At 39.9% G+C, this 19,842-nt stretch overlaps 2 protein-coding genes across 3 annotated transcripts; one reads left to right on the top strand and one right to left on the bottom strand.

Moving 5' to 3' along the window:
• Window positions 1-81: 81 nt before the first annotated feature.
• Window positions 82-2,450, bottom strand: LOC106638313 (uncharacterized). Of its 2 annotated transcripts, XM_014351430.3 has the most exons (6): window positions 2,190-2,449; window positions 1,925-2,082; window positions 1,566-1,699; window positions 1,073-1,185; window positions 794-1,010; window positions 82-719 (listed from the first exon to the last, which is right to left on the bottom strand). In XM_014351430.3, exons 3-6 carry the CDS (start codon window positions 1,630-1,632, stop codon window positions 625-627), a joined length of 492 nt encoding a protein of 163 aa, XP_014206916.2. In that variant the 5' UTR covers window positions 1,633-1,699; window positions 1,925-2,082; window positions 2,190-2,449; the 3' UTR covers window positions 82-624. The 2 variants fall into 2 exon arrangements, with proteins under 2 accessions (XP_014206916.2, XP_014206923.2); XM_014351437.2 differs by having other exon boundaries at window positions 1,566-1,692; window positions 1,925-2,450.
• Window positions 2,451-3,181: 731 nt separating this feature from the next.
• LOC106637618 (lysosome-associated membrane glycoprotein 5) lies at window positions 3,182-6,932 on the top strand. The gene is made up of 7 exons (XM_014350482.3): window positions 3,182-3,305; window positions 3,875-4,074; window positions 5,798-6,022; window positions 6,098-6,214; window positions 6,290-6,377; window positions 6,458-6,593; window positions 6,677-6,932. Exons 1-7 carry the CDS (start codon window positions 3,242-3,244, stop codon window positions 6,885-6,887), a joined length of 1,041 nt encoding a protein of 346 aa, XP_014205968.2. The 5' UTR covers window positions 3,182-3,241; the 3' UTR covers window positions 6,888-6,932.
• The last annotated feature ends 12,910 nt before the right edge of the window (window positions 6,933-19,842 follow it).

Genomic DNA, 19,842 nt, shown 5'->3' with positions numbered 1-19,842 from the left:
GAAACGCCTTCTGTTCTGTTACACTAAACTTTTACTTTAGTAATTTAGGGTGTGGGAGTAAACGTTGAAATAAATCAATGATTTGTGTAATTTTTTTTATTTCACCACAAGTTTGTAAAATGTAACTTGCACAATATTTATACATTTATACATGATTATTAGTTGTAGCAATTTTTTTCAAAGGAATACATGGCTTTTGTTTTTGTTGTTGACTTGATTCAAAAATGCTAGTGTTTATAATGCTTAAGCCACTTTTTTAGACTCACAGAATATTTGGACAAATATTTTCAATCAAGTATTGATGGTGATATTTTGTGTGCTAAAAAAAACATCAAAAAAGTAAAAATGAGATTCTTACAAATACTATTACCATTCTCTTAGTTATAATACTTTCTTGTTTCAAATTACCGTTACATTAACTATTATATTAAAATTATATCAGATCAATCACACCAACAATTTTTAACATATTAAGAGCACTTAAGCATTTAGTTAATGCTATACGCCTTATAAAAAATATGATATTGCTATCATTCAAATGATTAACTTTAGCATTTTAAACACTTCTCAGTGCTGCAGATCTTTTGATAATTATTTTTAAATTGTTTGAACTAATGCGTAGTCTCAGAGCGTACGATAACTTCTATCGGTTTTAATCTTGTAGAACTTGATAGCTCCGGCGCCTAGTCCAACAACACACGTTGTCATAATTATGCCAGCTGGAAGATAATTATGTATTATTTCAATATTCAAGAGTGAAACCTGCTCAAATTGAATGAAGTATTAATTTTACCCATAAAGCTCAGTCCATCAAAGGAATGTCCTCCTTTTGATGGGTTTGGAGTTGGTGGCGAAGCTGTAGTGGTTGGTCCTACGGTGGACGTAGACGTAGTCGATTTTGGAGATGGATCAGTTGTAGTTGGTTTTGTGGTTGGAGGCGTAGCTGTTGTAGAAGTGGTAGTAGAAGTCGTCGTAGTAGTGGTGGTGGAGGTGGTGGTTGGCGTGGTTGTCTAATAAAATAAATAATTTACTCTATGCAACTAAGTATTGAACAAAATTTTTAAATTCTTACTGTTGGTTTAGTTGTAGTGGTGGTATTAGGAGCTTGAGTAGTTGTATTTGCAGGTGGTAATGCTGTTGTGGTATCTGACGGTGGCTGAGGGGGCACTGCAACAGCAGCGTTGTCTTTGTAAAAATAAAACAATTTCATTATTTTTCAATCGATTAAATGAATTTCTAAATGAATCAGCAACCATTTTTCATGACTAATGCGCGCGTGCTCATCGCGAAAACGTGCATATCTTTCTCTTTTCATTGCTCATGAAATGTCACATAACAAAAGAACATTCAAGAATATTTGTGACGGCTGCTGCAATTTCACTAAAAACGTGTTCTTATTATTCCTATTATTTGAAAAGTTTTCTACCAATATTCTGGAAAACAATTGATTTTCATGGCAATTCTCTAAAATAATCTATTTATGGCGCACCAACGCGTCAATATCAATGCAACTGAGACGACCATGATTTTTTTTACTATAAGGCAATAAAAAATTGAAAACTTACCCTGGGGTAGACCAGAGACTGATGCCAAGACAACCAGCAGAAGGACACTTAACATATCTGACTTCATTATTTATTCTGTACAGTGTTCGTGACGATGGTGCAGAAAGAAATATTGATCCGCTGTAAACTAAAACCTGACGATAACGAACAAATAAATAAAATTATTTCTAGCAGCTAATAATATATTACTCCTACCATGGAATACAAAAAAGGGGAGGGACATACGATGGACAGACGCTGAATAAATACGAGGATATATTTTGATACGCAAACAATGCAGTGTAGAAAGGAGTAATTATACGTTTCAACATTAACCCGCAAAGGCTCTAAAAGTTTACAGATACTTATAATATTCTTACCTATACTTTTGCAAGTATTCCTCTTGGTTAGTGAGCTTCACTATTTGGGATTACACTGTTTTGAGAAAGGAGCTGGTCAAGGCAAGCTCACAAATGAGACTAAATGACGTATGTCCAGTTGCTGTTTGACGTGTTGTTTTGCATTTGTTATACTTATCCTGTAGTAAATATAGGTATATACGGGATTAATGGTATGTTGTACACACTATACAACGATGACTTTTGACTGACACAAATTATAGTTAAAAAACATATAGATATATACTTATGGGTAATATGTATATGGTCCTCGCAGCTCTCGCAGGTCCCACGACTTTCTAGCTTTCTAGCGACTCTATAGCTCTAGCTTTACGTTCTACTTATTCACTACTACTACTGTACGATATTTATGCATTGCATTTGGTTTTGCAAATGTACATACAACCTATAGTCTAGTACTTATGCGCCTTTTGCTGTGCAGAGAGAGAAAGAGAAGGGAATTCGCGTAATATTTTGCGACGGTGGTAACACACGACACACGATGTTTTTAGTTTCAATAAAGCCTACAGTGGCGCTATCGTCTACTATCCGGGAACTTTTACTTTATGGGAACTCGCTAAATAATTTATATGTTTACACATAATGTTTTTTTTATCATACCATCGTGGACTGAATATAAATAAACATAAACTTGACGCGTTTCAACTCGACGGTTGAGTATACATCGTGCCAAGTATCTCATAAAAGTCCGTTATAATCTCCATATGCATACACGGGTGTTGTCACCGACTCTATAGCTTTTTCCTTCATTCCCCGTGTGAAATGCGCGCACAAATTCAATACACATGTAAAGTAATTTTAATTCCAGTTGACATGTAGCGCGCGCTGCGGCTCTTCAAAATTACGCGCCAGAAAAGCTCCGCGAAAGGTCCAAAAACCACGCGACCTGAACCATATTACAATCGCACGTACTTACGAGGTGCTATCGTACAACCTATACAATTAATGTAAGAAACAACGACCCGTTCCTTTTTTTCAAAGTATATATTATGTATACCCACAACAACGTGTATATAGGCTGCACCTACGTGGCGTTTTGACGAAAAAAGAAAAAAAAAAAAAGTGTCCCATCACGCCGAGGGATTTGTCGTCTCGCACGAAAGTTGCGTGGGTGGAATGATCGTTGGTAGCGCGCGCGCGCCCGTCCCTAGGTATTGATCGCCGAGAGGGCGAACGGCGCTCCCGACGTCCGGCGGCTGCTCAGTCCTGGCCGCGAGCTAATACGAGGATCACCAGCCCAAGCTCTTCGGCAAAGGATACACACCCTTCGCAGGAAACATGGCGTTCGGGAGGTTGGATCTCGGGTCTTTGGTGCCTGCACTGATGATCGCACTACTCGTCCGTGAGTGGCTTTTTATACTTTTGAGCTTGCGATCACGCGTATAAGTCCAAGGAGCTTTTCCTCCTTTACATTTTACATGCCCCTCCCCCCCCCCCGACTCTCTTTTTGAGGGGGTCAAGGATCGATGAAAAGGGGGGGGGCGTGTGGGAGGGAGGAAAAGCAGTTTGAAATTATATTTGATTAAACGAGACGTTAGTCGGATGATGTATATATATACACGCATGCCTATATAGCGCCGGAGTGCGTGTATATATATTAACCATTTACTTAATCGCAATTAATGTTATTGAATGTATCAATTTTAATTGTCGGCGCAAGCACGAGTGCCAAATGGTTTCGAGTGTTCCGTTGATAACCAGTTTTATTAATTATTTAAAAGCTCCAATGCTTAATATATACATATATTATATTATGGTGTGCTTGTATATTCATGTTCGATTGAAATGGGAAAAAGGATAATGCAAAGATAATTGGAATTGCAGCGCTTGTGTGTCGTATTAGCGGCGAGTGGGAAAAAATAAAAAAATCTGTAATGGCATTTCTTTTTTTTCTTTTTTTGTTTTCATCAGTAACGGGACAACTGTTGCGCTGTTCGGCGCTGACTTTGGCGCCCCAGAGGGTGATCACGACGACGACGACTACGGAAGCGGAGACGCCGCCACCTTCCGAGGTCACGACTTCCAAAGCCTTGGATACCGACGAGCCCTTCACTACCAAGCGCAACGCCAACGTGTTCTTCGATTTTCCCAAAGTCACTCAATTTCCACTCGTAAGTTATATCCCATATTTTTTCCACCCCTCCCCAGTGGCAGCTCAATCGCCTTCCTTTTTAATCACCAAAATCGTTCGACATGACTCGAGGGGGGTGTACGAGGGCACTTAAATATTAAGGCAATTTTTTTTTTTTTTTTTTTTTTTCCTCAATCAGCTCACCTCGGCGTATACAGCGGAAACAGCTTTTTTCCACGTGACGGATTATACAAAGTGCGCCTACACAGGCATGCTGTCAATAAACGTCTCCTCAAGTTCATAGAACCGACGAGTTTCGAACGCGTCTTAAAATAAAACATCCCCTACATCCCGAACTTTTAATCGAACGATCTCTGAAAGGTGCGTGCTGCGGTCACGCGAATCCCATCCATACACAAGTGAATGGCTGGGGAGAGGAAAGCCGTGTAGAGATTTCGTTGATCGAAGAAGCGTGACGTTGTTCCGGAACGGCACGTGAGCTCGTATAGTATACGCACATGCATATAGTAAATACTATCGAGAGGAACAAAACTTGGGGGGGTAGCGAGAGATGGTAAAGGGGGTGGGAAGGGTGACGCCAACGCAAGTGGGATGTCGCGTGGGCGACGAGCATCGTTGTATCCACGCGAGTGTACAGGTGTATATGTGTCCTTGCTCTTCTGCGTGGAACTTTTTCATCTTTTTTTTTTTTTTTTTTTTTTTTTTTTTTTTTTTTTTTTGTTACTTCACTGCGAAAACATCGTTCCTGGGCTCTGTACGCTTCGGTTACTTTGAAATACTTTACTGAAGCTCGAAACGGGCGTACCTGTGTTTTTTTTTTTTTTTAATGCAGGTAAACTCTTCAATGACGTTGTAAATTTGATTTGCCAATGTGCGTTTCAAACAGAGTTACAGTTTCATTAAAAGACAATTTTGTTGCTTTTTATTATTAGCTTTCAGTCCTGACTTTTCTGGTTTGCTTAACAAGGTTCGCACGGAAATTTTCATTTTTACAAGAAAAACTACATATTGTACTTACTTTTGAAATATATATTCGTAGCATATTATCTCGGATGATATTTGCAGTACAGTGTAATAAGTACTGAAAAGTAACAAATCATATTCAAATTCAATAAAATGTATATGTACTTCAAGGTCCACCCCATCGTTTGTATACTTATTTTATTATTAATCATACAAAATTCGTTTTATTATATTTTTACAAAGTTATGTATAGTAAAAAAAAAGTATTCACGATGGCTCATTATGGTTCCCCATCGTTCGTATACTATTTTATTATTAATCATACAAAATTCGTTTTATTATATTTTTACAAAGTTATGTATAGTAAAAAAAAGTAAATCTCGAGAAAAACTGAACCTTCGAAAGTTATGTTCTCCATATTCTTTTGATTTTTCATCTCTTCTTTACTCTTCAGAAAAAAACTTTTGAAATAGCATAGCTTCAAAAAAATCCTGAATGCTCCATCAATTTTTGAAATTGATTTCTTTTTTTTTTTCTCCCTACTCCCTTGCATTTGAAACATTATAATATTTCCATCAGTGCCATTTTTGTCTCTAGCTAGACACAAAATCATTAAAATAAGGAAACACAATGGGGCACATAAATTATCATCCCACTCTAGCTGCGACAGTCGTATAATTATCAGTCCCGTTATTTCAATGAGTATAGCAAAGTGACTAAGTATATCTGAAGCAAAATTGAAATTGAATTCACTTTCCGCGTAAATCTGCGCAAAACAGGCGGTCGCCAACGCCGAATTGAAAACGGTGCCAGCGACAACGGCGACGATAAGGTCAACGGCGCAGGTGAGGACCACAACGGCCGGACCGACGCAACCTCCCCGCCGCGGGCCCGCCGAATTGCCGATCTATCGCTTGAACGGCAGCAACGGCCAGGCCTGTATTCTCCTGCAAGTCGACGCGCTCATCACCGTCAAGTACAAGACGAAACTCGGCGAGGAGCAGGTGCTTTTTTTCCTTCTGAAACATTTTCATGCCATTGATTTGCCGTTTTGTTCATTTGGCTGTGCTAATCCTTAGGAGGCGGATATTTACGTGCCCAACGACGCGACCATCACCGGTAACTGCGAGGGCGAAAATTACGTCTCGATGTCCTTGAAGTGGGACGCGTTTATTCTGAAGTGGAACTTTGCCAAGGTCAGTAACAATCGAACCGTCGAACGGAGTAACAATGTCAGTTGGAAGTAAAAGTGCGATTTCACTCGATTGTAGACCCCAGGGGGCGAGAGGTGGTACGTGGAAAAAATCGAGCTGACCTTCAATACGAGTGACCGACACTTTGAGCACATCGACAAGCCCAGTGAGTAAAGCGCCCGCGAACGCATGGACGTGCCATTTATAACATGGCCATTAAAAAAAAATATACTTTTCCAATTTCAGATAAAACGAAAAAGTTAAGCACCGCCAAGCTCAACTCGCTGCTCTTCCCGACTCCGGTCGGCAAGTCTTTCTCATGCGAGGAGGAACAAGAGATCGCCCTGACCGACGGCAAAACTCGAGCTAGCGTACTTTTGAGGTGACCCTTCTTACTTTCTTACATACAATGTGCGCAGTCATCTCTGATGGTTGCTGTATTGATAATTTACCCGATGGCCTTAGGAACATGAAGCTCCAGCCGTTCAAGTTTAAAAACAACGACTTTGCAGTGGAGTTTTCGTGCACGGCCCTGAGCGCGCGGATCAATCGGGACGAAACCGCGCCGCTGGCCGTCGGGACGACCCTCGCTGCCACTGTCCTGCTGACGATAGCCGGCTACGCGGGCTGGCGGCACTTCAAAATCAAGAAGGTCCAGTACGACACTATGGAGTAAAAAAGTGAAATAGTTTACGTAACAACGCATCGCACTTTCTTTTATTCTTTTTTTCTTTTTTTTTTTCATTCTTTACTGGATACCTGGGGTGTGCATGTGTGTGGGTATAATATGTATGGACTTGGGCACGGATACTTCTTCCATTATTTTGCAACTTTTTTTTATCGATACCTACTTTTAACGTACAGCTTTAAACTAAATTAACTGTAATATCTAAAATGTATTGCATGAAAAAATTTTTTCTCGGTATTGTATGGTGAATTGAGAAAAATGAAAAATTTTTTTAATTAAAGGAATACACTTTGTTTGGTTATTTATAGAAATATTGTGTCCAAGTCTGCAATATAAATATCATACGATTGTACGGCAATGTTGGTATTTTTTTGAAATTAGAGAGTTGCCAATAATGAATTTGAAATGGTAACTAATATAATGTGTTGTCCCTTTACATTGTTACGTACCTGTATATTCTTATTTAAATAACGTTACAAATCGCCTATGGTATATCGAAAGGATAGTAAGTGGATGAACTTTATGAATTAAAATAAATAAAAAATAAAAACTTTATGAATGGAAAATACATAATAAACAAATAATACATATAGCATGACGTATCTATACGTTCAAGGAACGGCAAATCGCAAACTCTGAAGGTTGTATGCGGATAGAAAAATGAGATAAAAATTTTTTTTCTTACTAGCTAAAATTTTTTACTCAGCTTCGCCTCATCTTTTGTTTCGATCGTCTTAATGTAATATTATTATAAAAAAAAAAAAAAAAAAAAAAAAAATCATTAAGTAATTATGACCGCCAACATTTTAGTCGTTTATGAATATATAAGGCTTTAAAAAAAAAAAACAGTTCAAACAATACAAGATTTTTCAAATAAGTTATAATATTCTCTAGAAGTTAAGGGCATTTGTTAGAGAGAAAATAAGAAAGAGTACAACAATCAAGTTGAACATAACAATCTACTCATAATATGATACCATCGAGTGATATATCTACGTTTTTTTTATGTGGTTACATGTGTAACGAGATTTCTCTTGCCACAAAACAAAATTTTACTCATGGCATAAAATAACCAAACAAAAGCTTTTGACGTGATTTAATAATTATATATAATACCTCACAAGTAAATCGCAAGTCGATGTTTAATATTAAAAAAAAATTTATCTATAGTATATTTATGAGATTATTTGTTGAGCGAAATAAAGAATATATGTATAAATAATTTTGTTGTAAGATTCAAAATACACAGAGATTATGAATTGTTATGAAATCATTAGAGTATATTTAATAGTACGACACAGCTCCGTAGTGAACAATTTTACCCAGTTGATTTAAATGAAAAAATCAGACAATATCGTCTTCTGTCATGAAATATTTCTACAACCGAGTTTTCTTGATTTTGTGATCCATTTTTTGAAGTAAAGTTAAAAAAAAAAATACATCTTTTCAGGCCACTTAAAGCGCAATGACGAAAATATTATTGTATAAAATAAGATAGAAAAAAACAATTTAAGAAAAATACTACAAGTTCAACGGGTATGCATGAATAAACTGTCTTTGTTGTACATATATACAAGATCAGCAAAAAATGTATCCTAAAAAAATGCATTGACATGCTATAACATACGAGACGAGTCGTACTGATGTGACAAAAGTTGGGCACATGCATATCTATGATGATAATGATGAAACCTCTGTCTTCCACGCGTATTATATAATAAGTTAATAATTATAATATAAGATACATATAGACATGAAATAAAAAAAAAAAAAGAATGAATATATTTATTGTGTACATATACGACTCTCTTATGCGTATGTGATTCTATAAATGCATATGAAAATATAAAAAAATAAATAAATAAACAATCGATATACATGATCGCATATATATCGTTTCCGAAAATGTCAATATTGTCAATTCATTAAATCATTACACGTAGAGTGGCGATGAAAAAAACAAAAAAAAAAAAAAGACTTGCAAAATCATCTTGTTACCAAAATATATAGTCGTTTAACAATAGTTTGTTGTTCTTAATAAAAATTGTCACAGTCAAATATATTTCAAGTACTCAACTTTTGTCTTAACCTTCTCTGTTCTGAATATAATATTTACTCCAGAGATGGAAGCAGTAATTTTCTTTTTCTACTCCATCCTCGTAAATTTTCGGAGTTCACATCACTGACACTTAACTTGGCTTCTTTCACGTATCAGCAAAATAATCCTTTATTTTTGTCGTATTCTCCGAGTCAGCTGAATTTCAATGTCAGTAGAAGAAAGTGAAAGCGTGCAGTCTTCAACTTAACTTTATCGCCCCGAATAGAACGAACTACGTGGTTAAAAGTGAAAAAAAAATTATGCCGAGTAAATAATATATTACGTACACCTACGTGTGTTGGAACGAAAAATGCAATGCAAGGCGTTTAGTGAGTGACAACAGAATGATGGGTCGAATCGGCTTTCGTGACACACTTCAAAAGAAATATCTAGTTGTAATAACATTGACCTTCCTATATTGTAATACCATTTCTGTATATGCGATTGTTAATGAACAAAAAAGGAAGGGTAGAAAAGAAAAGGGCAAAGAAATAAATAAGATACGTGTATTTTTAAGCTCAAACCGACGAGACCCGATAAGAACCAAAAAAATGTAACAATGGAGCGGTTGTGCGTGATTGTTGTACTTTTGTTATTAATTGCGCATCAACGAGTTGACCTGCTCGAAAACATAGGCGACGATAATTAAATACTATGAATATATGAATCGTTAAATGTTACGTTTTAGCACGTATTGGCAAACATTCGAATACCGTTACGTCGAGGGCCATGCGCGGCAATTAAATGGTAAAGTATACCACCTCGAATCGTAAAGCCACACGACAAATTCGTCGATTAAAAAAAAGAAAAAAGTAGGTACTCGACCATCACGGTAAACGAATAGTTTGGGTCGCATTAAAAGTTATGTATCAAAAGTGGAGCGAATAAAAGAGCAAAGGGTCACAGCGAGTGGCTATTGTGACGCCGTCGCGTGTAATGTCGTGCTGTGCTAAACCAAACGGAGAAAAAGTGAGCAAAAAGGAGAGTTTGGCTGTATCAATTTTGAAATTATAATACACACACGATGGTTTGAATAAAGGCTGTTGATGAAAAAAAAAAAAAAGAGCATCGAGGGTTGGCTGTAAATGAATACACCAGTGTACCCGCAATTTTCCCCCCCGTGTATGACTCTATATGGATGGAAAAGGGCTACGAGTATATACGTATAAGGTTATATATTCATCCCTGTACCTATGCAATGTATTATAGAGTCGACCAAGCAAAGATGACGAAAACTCGGTCCTCCTTCTCCTTATCTTATTGCGTGCGTGTATATACGCCCGGGGGCACGAGTAACGATCGAATTAACGATCAACATAAGGGGAAGGCTAATGAAACGATGCGGCAACGGGTACATACGTACATATAGGTACAATACGTGACGGTGTTGAGTGACACGCTCCCTGAGAGGCTCGTTAAACGTGTAATGCTTCGTGCGGGCGGGAGTATCCTCCGCAATTAGATGCCTTCCCCGAAAACAAGCCCTTCGAGCTTATAAATTATAGGTCGGCTTGCTTTCTACCCCTCCCCCCCCCACCTATACTCCTCCCTCGTGACACGCGTCTGTATACTACACGCTGGCAAGTACATCTGTTATGACCATCCGTAGACTATGGCCCCCTTTTGTATACGTCTATATACACACGCGTAGCCAATTATTATGCAACTCCTTCGTTTTCACGCCTGATGTCTGTCTTTTTCTTTTTTTGTTTTTTTTTTTTTTGTTCTGGACGTGATTCGTCTTTGGTTTTTTATAAGGAGAAAAAATCTAATCCCAATTCCACCAATTCCATCAATACATACGATACACGAATTTATGTAAAAATCAACAAAAATATGTCGTATTTTGGGTGTCTTTTTTTTCTCTCTCCTCATTGTATATCTGATGCATCGGTCGTAAAAATGTAACTTCCAAGGAAAGATCATACAAGCGTATGAAAAAAAGTGATCTTCGTATCTCTGCACTCGAAAATACTGGCATCGATGTCAATAGGTGTATATTATAATATCTTGCAAGAATAACCAACTCTATAAGCTATATAGGAGCGCGTCATCATACGCACCACACGTAATTCGATAAACGACATGCCGCATCGGTGTTACAAGCCCAACTGCATTCATATATGTTATTATTATCATTATACACCGAGTCCTCGACGTCGAAGCGAGAAAAGATATTAAATGGCGTTGTTCGTCGTATAATTGCTTGCACGCAAAGTTCATTACACCTCGCACATGTAGGTGTACACAGGATACGCCGTAGTTTTATATAAACGAGAATCGCACCGGATGACGATGATAAGAGCGTTTATACGATCAGGGAGAAGGTTTATTCGCAGGTGCTGAGAGACATCAGCGTCAACGTGTGTGTGGGTTATATGTATACATGTAATGTATATAATGATGAAACTGGAGACGGTGACAACGACGATGCTCTCTCTCTCTCTTTTTTTCGCTGATGTGACCCCCTATGTATGTATAATATAATAATATACACTGGGTTATTGGGTTGTAGTAATAATCGACTCGCTCGGGGCCCGAAAACTCTTCTTTTCATGTCGAGCAAAACTGACTACGTGTACACTTATACATATATAATATAGTTTCGGGGCCGGTTTTTGACACTACTTACATATATATACACACGTGGATGGAGAGTTTGCACGGGTTTAGGGGTCCGTCTCTTTCTCTCGGGGTGGACGATGTGCTCGCTCCGCTGCAGTTTGTAAGCTCTTTGTCGGGCTTACATCTATATACATACGTGCGGGGAATAATCAAAGGGAAGGGGGTGCGAGCTACCGTTTATTATAACGCCCATTGTCTGGTGCTTCTGCATCGTGTCGCGTGCGAGTGTGGATAAGAAGGTTTTTCTTTTTTTTTTTTTTTCAGCCGATTACCCGCGTTATTGAATTATCGAGCTTGTACGTAATACACCTACACGTGATATACACGGGGTTGATAATTTGCACGGGGTTTTTTTGACAAAATTTCCATCCGATACGTTTAATGATAATATATGGCATTTCCGTATGTAGTATCGATCATCTGCCAACTTATAAACGTTACTGTGAAAATCTTTAAAATATGGAAATGACATCGAAAAATGAATGCATCAACAATGTGATTAAAAATCTTGGGTTTCGCTTAATTAGAGGGTTTACTTTATTTACAACGGTATACATTACAGTGTAATTATAGTCACAGCTGAATATTGTTACAATATATATATATATATTATACCGTTGGATAAAAGTCGTGTTTATAGTGTATATATTGTTATGATATTTGTTACTCGGGAATTAATCAACACTTGAGAAAGTACCTACTTATTAGTAAAAGCAAAAGCGCAAACACAAGTACAGCCCTTAGCCGTAGACGTTTTTCTTTTTCGGGCGCGTTTTGCTCAATTAGCCGCCCGAACCGCACGCGATTATGAGGCCCCAATGATTATACGCACATCCCTAAACGTCCCGCGCGGCATACATGCGTGCACACACGTGTGGTAATGTACTCTCTTCCCGGTCATTATTTCTTTCTCTCGTTCGTGAGAAAACGGCCCACCAACCGGGGGGGGGGGGCCCTTTGTCACTCGCGACACATGCAAGTTTTTGCAGGGCCGGAAAACCAACGGAGAACCTCGTGTAACATAGGCACAACGTGTATAACGTATGTATATGTCAGCACGCGTGTATAAGAGAGCAAAGTCGAGTAGAGGGGCTGCGCTCCTGAAAAGAGCAGTTTTGTTGTACTTACATCGGACGCGCGTGCTATGTGTGTTTGTCCCCCTCCCCCCGCCCCTAGAGCGAAAAATCTCTCTCACCCCGAGGACGAGCCTTGATATACACTGCGGCTCTATGGGTGTGTATATATATATATGAAAATACTGCAGGGCCCATTCAAGTGGTGTCGCAGAAACGAGAGAAAGGGCTCCATTGTGCGTAATGCTCTTTAACGCGGGCAGCATCCCTCCCCGACCTCCTCCTCTCTTTACTATATATTATCCCCATTGTGAGGGTTGCATTGTGCGCGCGCACCCCGACCCGATGAAAACATATTGTGTAGTAATGATGACGGGGAGGCGAGAAAATGGCGCTCGTGTACACGCCTGCACCGCGTACCATATACATATATAGAACTCGCTGCCGATGCCCGATGTGCTTTTTCCCTTATTGCAAGTATATGATATATAGCTGTCGCACGGGTGGAAGGTGGGTGGATTATATACACAGAGGAACAGGACGTGGGAGTAGTGCAGTCTCTCTCTCTCTCTCGTTTTCTACTTCGAGGACCTTTTTTTTCCAAATCCGATTTTTCGACGAATTCCATTGTAAGGGCGCGCGATCTGTCATCTCTTCGGGCCGCTACTGCTGCTCATTTTCCCTTTTTCTCTCTCTCTCTCCTCTTTACTGGATAATCCGCGTTTCTTTTTCTTTTTTTTTTTTTTTTTTTTTTTTTTTTGAATCACGTGTGGCCCTCCTTCTCTCCCTCGAGGAAATGTTCTCGCGAACGTGTCGCAACATCTGCTCACGCGACTCAATGTGCCGTGTAATTCGAGATTACGAGAGCGGCTATTGTATATACGTTGGACGTATACTTACGGGATCGGGAGGGAATTACGCGAGTTGGCGACGAAGCGAGCGAATCAACCGTGCGTGGAGTTTAGCGAGGTTGTTATCATCTATATAAAGCACTGGTTGGGGAGATATGTATATATAAAAGTGGGAAAACGGGGCAGTCCAGCTAACGCGTGCAGGTTCTTGGTGTAGATAAAGAAAAAGAAAAAAGAGAAAAAAATCGGCGCGCACACCGAAGTCGTGTAGCTCGGGTCTTCGGAGTCAGCGAAACCCGAGACTCGTTAGGAACCTGCGCTCGTGTGTATATTATATTTTCCCACGCGAAAACCCACCACGGAGAGAAGAGGAGGACGCAACATATAGGAGATACACTCGCTAAATATATGTATATACATATACCCATACGATACGCGCAAAAGAGATAAGAGGAGACGCTACTCTTGTATTTTTAGAGAACGAGACTGATGGGACGCTTATTTTGACGACAGCCACCTTTTCACGCGAATAAACTGCTGTATAGGTATGCTATGTATTACAATACCATATATACATGCACGCGTAAATGAGTAACAATGCGCTACACTCGTAGATTCTCAGTATGGGCAGTTCGATGGCGTTAGATTGGAGATAAAGTGCGGCTCGAGCGAGAGTTGGATATGATATATGTCACGAACGATTGCGATTGCGACGGTAGGAAGCTGTAGGAATAACATAATGTATTGTATGTATGTATGTATGAATGTCGAGCCGATTCTCGATTTCGCCGAACGCTGACCGAACGCGGCAATAATATGTATTATCATACGCGTAAAGGGCGCCCACGAGCGCTACGGGAATCGCGATAAGGAGGCGTCCTCGGGGAGTTAAAAAAATCACGGCGCACGGATACCCGTTACATCTCTATGGATGTATATTCATATATTATATACCTACGTAAGATGTTGGCTGATGTGCGGTGCTGGTGCTCTCTGCAGCCCTATTATAATATAACGTATACTCCAGGGCTAAGGATATACCTTATGGCACGCTTGGGATGAGATACATCTTGTACGTATAAGGTGTATGCATACGTATACACGCAGTGTCCACTCTCTCTCTCTCTGCAGTCCAGTTTATTTTCTCTATTCATTTTTTTTTTTTTTTTTTTTTTTTTTTTTTTTTTTAGATCTGTCAATTATGCTCTCGCTGACCCGTGCGAGTGAATTACGACAGCGTGAAATTTCATAGGTTTCGCGATACAATATTCTAAGGGTGACTTTATTTTTTTAAACCAACGCTTTTTCTTTTTTTAAATTTTATTTAGGTGTATATTTCGTTCATAATTTTCAAAATTAGGTGGATGTTGGGGAAAAAAATCAACGTACAGCTCCCTTGAACAATAATTTATTGCCTTTTTGTTTTTTTTTCCAACATACCGTACAAAACTTTGTTAAATTATGCATTTTTCAAACGATAATTGACAGTTGTATATCGATACGGATCTCTTAAGCAAATATTTTTTACCAAACTAAAATCTTCGCTCAATATACCAATATATTTTTTATCAAAGCGTCGACCCGCTGAAAAACAACTTTCAATATTACATCAAGCACGTAATCCTCGTTCTTCCCGAATCCAAATCGGCTGGAAACCCTTTGATGTCCGTTCGCGGGAGATATGCAGATCCGACGGAGCGTTCGCCTCTTAATTCACGTTTTCGGTCAACGGAAGCCGCTACACGAAAGCATACAAAAATCGAGTCCTGATCCGTCTTTTTTTAAATTCTTTTTTATATACACTTTCATTATACCTTCCAATACACACCAACTTTGGCCAAATGAAAAAAATGTAAGACGGATACACCACTCCCTCGCTAATGTACACGGTCAAACGAGCAGCTCCTATACGTATCTCCCGGAAAAATCATTCGGAAACGCTGCCACCTACATCCCCGACCCCAGGATTACCAAAAAATAAAAAGGGAAAAAACTACTCTTCGGAGAGAGAAAAAAAAAGGTAGGTATACGTATCTGACATCCTCATCGATTCCATGTCCCTGAGCACTATACACACTCCGGGAAAATCGCTGCTCGTTCTCTAAAAAAAAAAGAGATAAGCAGCACCTCTGTCTGTATACACCCTGGACGTAACGGCACAGCGGGGATTATAAAATAGTTCCAAACGCGAGGAGCTTGCGGACGCGTCGTCAAGATACAGCCGAGTAAATAACAAGGTGGAAGCCATCGACTCCTCTCGTTCCCCCGGGGCACTTATCACCGTAGCCGATCTCCCTGCCGATCCGTACCTACATACAAACCACTGGGCAAAAATTCTCTTTTTTTTCTTTTTTTTTTCTTTTCATGCAGGGGTGCGAAGAGTACATATATAGGTAGACGCGTCCGCGCTTCGAAATAATTAGCGCGCCAACCGCCGGAGTCATAAATCCCCCTGGGCTCGGGACGCGCGGAACTTAACGAGCATCAGTCCCGTGAAAAAAAAGATATACTTACCTCCTTGCAAGTATACGTCACTTGGGTGGGGTGTGCGCGTATATGTATCGATGTAACACCGAACGTAGGGCTTGTTGTTTGGTTGTAACCCCCTCAACAGAGCGGGATAGGGGTATGTATATATGTCACCCCGGATGGACGCGCGACAACAGCCACCCCGACGCCTCGTCCTACGCTGTTGCCTTCAAATCAGCGGGCGCATCTAACTAACCGTGTAATCGTCAATTTGGGCTTATTACAGGGAGCCGCGTGATTGCAGCTGCTGCCGAATGTCTACGTGCATCATCTATACACAGGGGGGGGGGGGCTCTCTACTCCTGCTGGTAAACGAAGAGTACCTACATAAACTCGCGTGTATATATGGTTTGTTGTTTTCCATCGGGCCTTTTTGTTGGGTGCCCTCGAGAAAAGACCGAGGGGATAATCTCGGTGTCGTATAAGCTTATTCACGGGCTCTTGAGCACAAGTATATAAATGCACAGGGAAAAGAGAGAGTGAGTTGGCTCGACGAGCTGCAGACGGACAGGTAGGTATATGGGTACCTAATAAAGTGGCCAGTGACACATAAAGAGCATATTTTCGGGCATTAGCGCGGGAGCTACCTGTTTTTTTCTTTTCTTTTTTTTTTTTTTTTCGTTCTTCACGCCTGTTTGCCTCATCTCCGCTCGATCGCACCAAGAGGAAGGATACACCGGGGGGGGGGGGCCTATAACCAGAGTTTGGCTCGTCGATCCGATGTGATCGCGTATATGCACAAGAGGCTGTCTCTTAGAGAAGCTGCAGTGATGGCTAATGGGAAAATAATCCGTCGGAGTAGTGAGCGCGAGAGCACTTCCGCAGTGCGCCGATGATCTCGTTTGGAGTATAAGTATGGCTCATGTAGTCAAAACAACGGCGAGCGTTGACGCGTCGTAACTTTGTGGGCCTTTCTTTCGTTTAAATAAACCCAATGTATATAATATATGATGTCGAATCGCGAAGGAAGAGCAAAAAAGAAGCTTTTGATCGAACGAGGTTCTTTTGGGATCGAGCGATAATCGGTATGAGTAATCGTGTAATCGATCGCCAACTTGGTGGAATATGCTCGACATATTATATCAACGCTTATCACGTTCGTTCCTATTGTTTTCTTTTTTTTTTTTTTTTATCATGTACACACTGCTACTACGAAAAATGTTCTCGGAGCGACACAAAAAAAAAAAAAAAGCTATGGCTTTTAAAAAATGGTAAAAACGGAAGGTACATGTACGGAGGAACTAGAGAGAGAGAAACGTAAACCATCAAACAAATTGAAATAAGTTGTGTTCCATCGTAATAGTTTCCATGGGGAATAGTTATACAACCTCTGGTTGATTGTTTAAGAATATACGAGTTTAGTGAAACGAGTGTCAGCAGCTAAGTATGCATACAAAGTGGCCCTTTTTCTCCATATCAAAAGCTCTCGCGGAATGCAATTAAGCGAAACGCGAGAGGCTCTCTTGCTCATTCTCGGTGTGCATGTGATGTACATAGGGTGTGGAAAATGCAAAGCCAGTCCCTTCTTTCGTATAAAACGGAGATAGTGCAGGTGAGAAAGGGAGACGGGTATAACAAACAGACAGAGACAATCGCTTTTGTCAAGCCGGTATGTGTGTGTGTGTGTGGAGGTACGCAGGGGGAGAGAGGGAGTAAAGAGGGAAAATGGCGTCGGCCCGGGGTGAGAGTGGGCTGTGTGGAGGTGCGCTGCCGCCTCTGCCAAGGTAACGGGACACCAAATCGAACAAGACGCCATCGCGAGCTACGCTCGGCACTGCTCTCATATATATTGTGTACTCGTGCACGAGCAGTTCTATTGAAAGTCTTTTTGTTATCTCGTGGTAAATGAAATTAAAAAAAAAAAAAAAAAATGAAAACAAACGTTTTTCTTTTTATTTCCGGAACTATAACGATGTTTTGTTCGTATCTATGCATATTATATACCCTAGAAACTCGATGTGGCACACGTTTCGAATTTGTATTTTATTTTTTTTCATCCAAACTGAAAGCTTTGCCCATAACAGTTGAAGCTCCTCGTTGTATTTCAATTATTTGTCTTTTTTTTTTTTTTTTTCAATATTCATGTTGCTTTCAAAAGAGACTTGTTTTGTTGAAAAATATATAATTCATCCACATTCCATCCACCTTGAAGGAAAATCCACAAATCTAAAGTAGAGCTTGAATCACACGTTTCAACCTGTATTTGATATGGGTATAATTTCAATACAAGCTTCTGTTCCGAAATAAAATAAACTTGTATTTATTAACACTTTTATGCGTATAGGTACAACGGATTATTAATATTTTTTGTGTAATCGTCCATATTAACGTACCTCAGTGTCGCCCGTCGACGCCCCTGTCATTCCCTGTGTGTGTAAATGTGTGTGCACAGGCATGTTGTACTACACCTCTTTTGCCGTCGCGTGCGTGAAGCGTAGAGGTAAAAGGCGCAAAAGCGGATGTTATATGTACCGATGATAATCCGAGACAGACTGTCACGAGGGTACACGTATGTTGTATATACCCACTTGTATATAGTTACGCATATCGCAAGAGCTACTTCGGCCTAGTTTGAAGAGAGTGCGGCTTTGCTCCGTTTGATGTCTCGATGGGAAATTCCAATTTGGGACCGAGAACTCAACCATTTCAAACTCCGGACTCCTTGATAAAAAACAATACTTTTGATTACACCCCCGCGATTACATTCACTTCTAATCAATATCAAGCCGCGCACATGTAAAGCAAAGAAGAGTAAAAAGAGGAAGCGATGGGAAGAAAGAAAGAAAGAAAGAAAGAAAGAAAGAAAGAAGGAAGGAGGGACAGAGAAAATTGAACGGCATCATAACACACGAGGTTATTATTAAACCTGTCAACGAGACGGCATCGTTTTTGTTTGCGATAGTGTCGCGTGTCGGTGAAATACGCTAACCGAAAGGAACATGCCTTTTTGTGCCTGCGCTATTATTATTATTATTATTATTATTATTGTGATTTTATCACGACTGTATCCAAGACACGGAAGCATCCACACACATACACACAAGTGTAAAAGTGACATAGCAATTATAATATATATATTATATGATCAATAACGAGCGAGCAAGCTAAAAGTAACGCTCGTGTATTTTTGTATAATATAATATATGTGTTATTAATATCGCACCACCTGTCGTTATTTCCTCGGCTATTAACGTGCTTCATTCATTCATCGGTATCCCATTAATTGCCGTTGACGATACTTGCACAAAATACAAATCGATAAAGAAATTTCGATTGACGCCGATTTGATTGATCTACGTAAGATAATGCAACGAATAAAAGTAAAAACCGGCAAATCTGTATATTATAGGAAAACGAGGCTTCGTCGGGTTAACCGATGCGTAACCCTTAAAATTTCTAAAGAAAAAAAAAAAAATATAAGGTAAAACAGTAAAAACGAGGATGGTATAAGCTTGCTTTGAAGAGTCACGTGTATACACATATACCCCCTGCCCGTTTGGTTTCGCGCATTATAGCGATGGACAAGTACATCTCGCACTTTCGCGAGCAATCAAGGGAGGAAGGTCGCGAGGTATACATTATAGTACACACGGGGTTCAAAGGTTTTTTTCGTGCATCCGCGCGCTCGAGAGAGATACGAGACAGATAGTATGGAAAGAGAGAGAGAGAGAGGAAGCGAGGCGTGGCCGGAGCGACGGATTGGCCCGTTTCTCGCGGGAGCCCCCATCAGCCGAGGAGAGACGTCTTCACTCGGCGCCCTTTTGCTC

This window comes from Copidosoma floridanum, unplaced genomic scaffold (assembly GCF_036245765.1).
Source record: "Copidosoma floridanum isolate Cflo_tuat_1 unplaced genomic scaffold, Cflo_Japanese_pri ptg000007l, whole genome shotgun sequence".
Classification (NCBI taxonomy): domain Eukaryota; kingdom Metazoa; phylum Arthropoda; class Insecta; order Hymenoptera; family Encyrtidae; genus Copidosoma; species Copidosoma floridanum.
The sequence above is the reverse complement of the archived record's forward strand: the minus strand, read 5'-3'. Positions and strand labels throughout refer to the sequence as shown.

Bases quoted from the DNA above. Each gene is read 5' to 3' on its own strand.
- LOC106638313 (XM_014351437.2), bottom strand. From the start codon at position 1,632: ATGAAGTCAGATATGTTAAGTGTCCTTCTGCTGGTTGTCTTGGCATCA. The intron at 1,186-1,565 runs GTAAGTTTTCAA...ATTTTTACAAAG, and splicing joins AGTCTCTGGTCTACCCCAGG to ACAACGCTGCTGTTGCAGTG. The intron at 720-793 runs GTAAAATTAATA...ATTATCTTCCAG, and splicing joins TGATGGACTGAGCTTTATGG to CTGGCATAATTATGACAACG.
- LOC106637618 (XM_014350482.3), top strand. From the start codon at position 3,242: ATGGCGTTCGGGAGGTTGGATCTCGGGTCTTTGGTGCCTGCACTGATG. The intron at 4,075-5,797 runs GTAAGTTATATC...TGCGCAAAACAG, and splicing joins AAGTCACTCAATTTCCACTC to GCGGTCGCCAACGCCGAATT. The intron at 6,594-6,676 runs GTGACCCTTCTT...CGATGGCCTTAG, and splicing joins CGAGCTAGCGTACTTTTGAG to GAACATGAAGCTCCAGCCGT.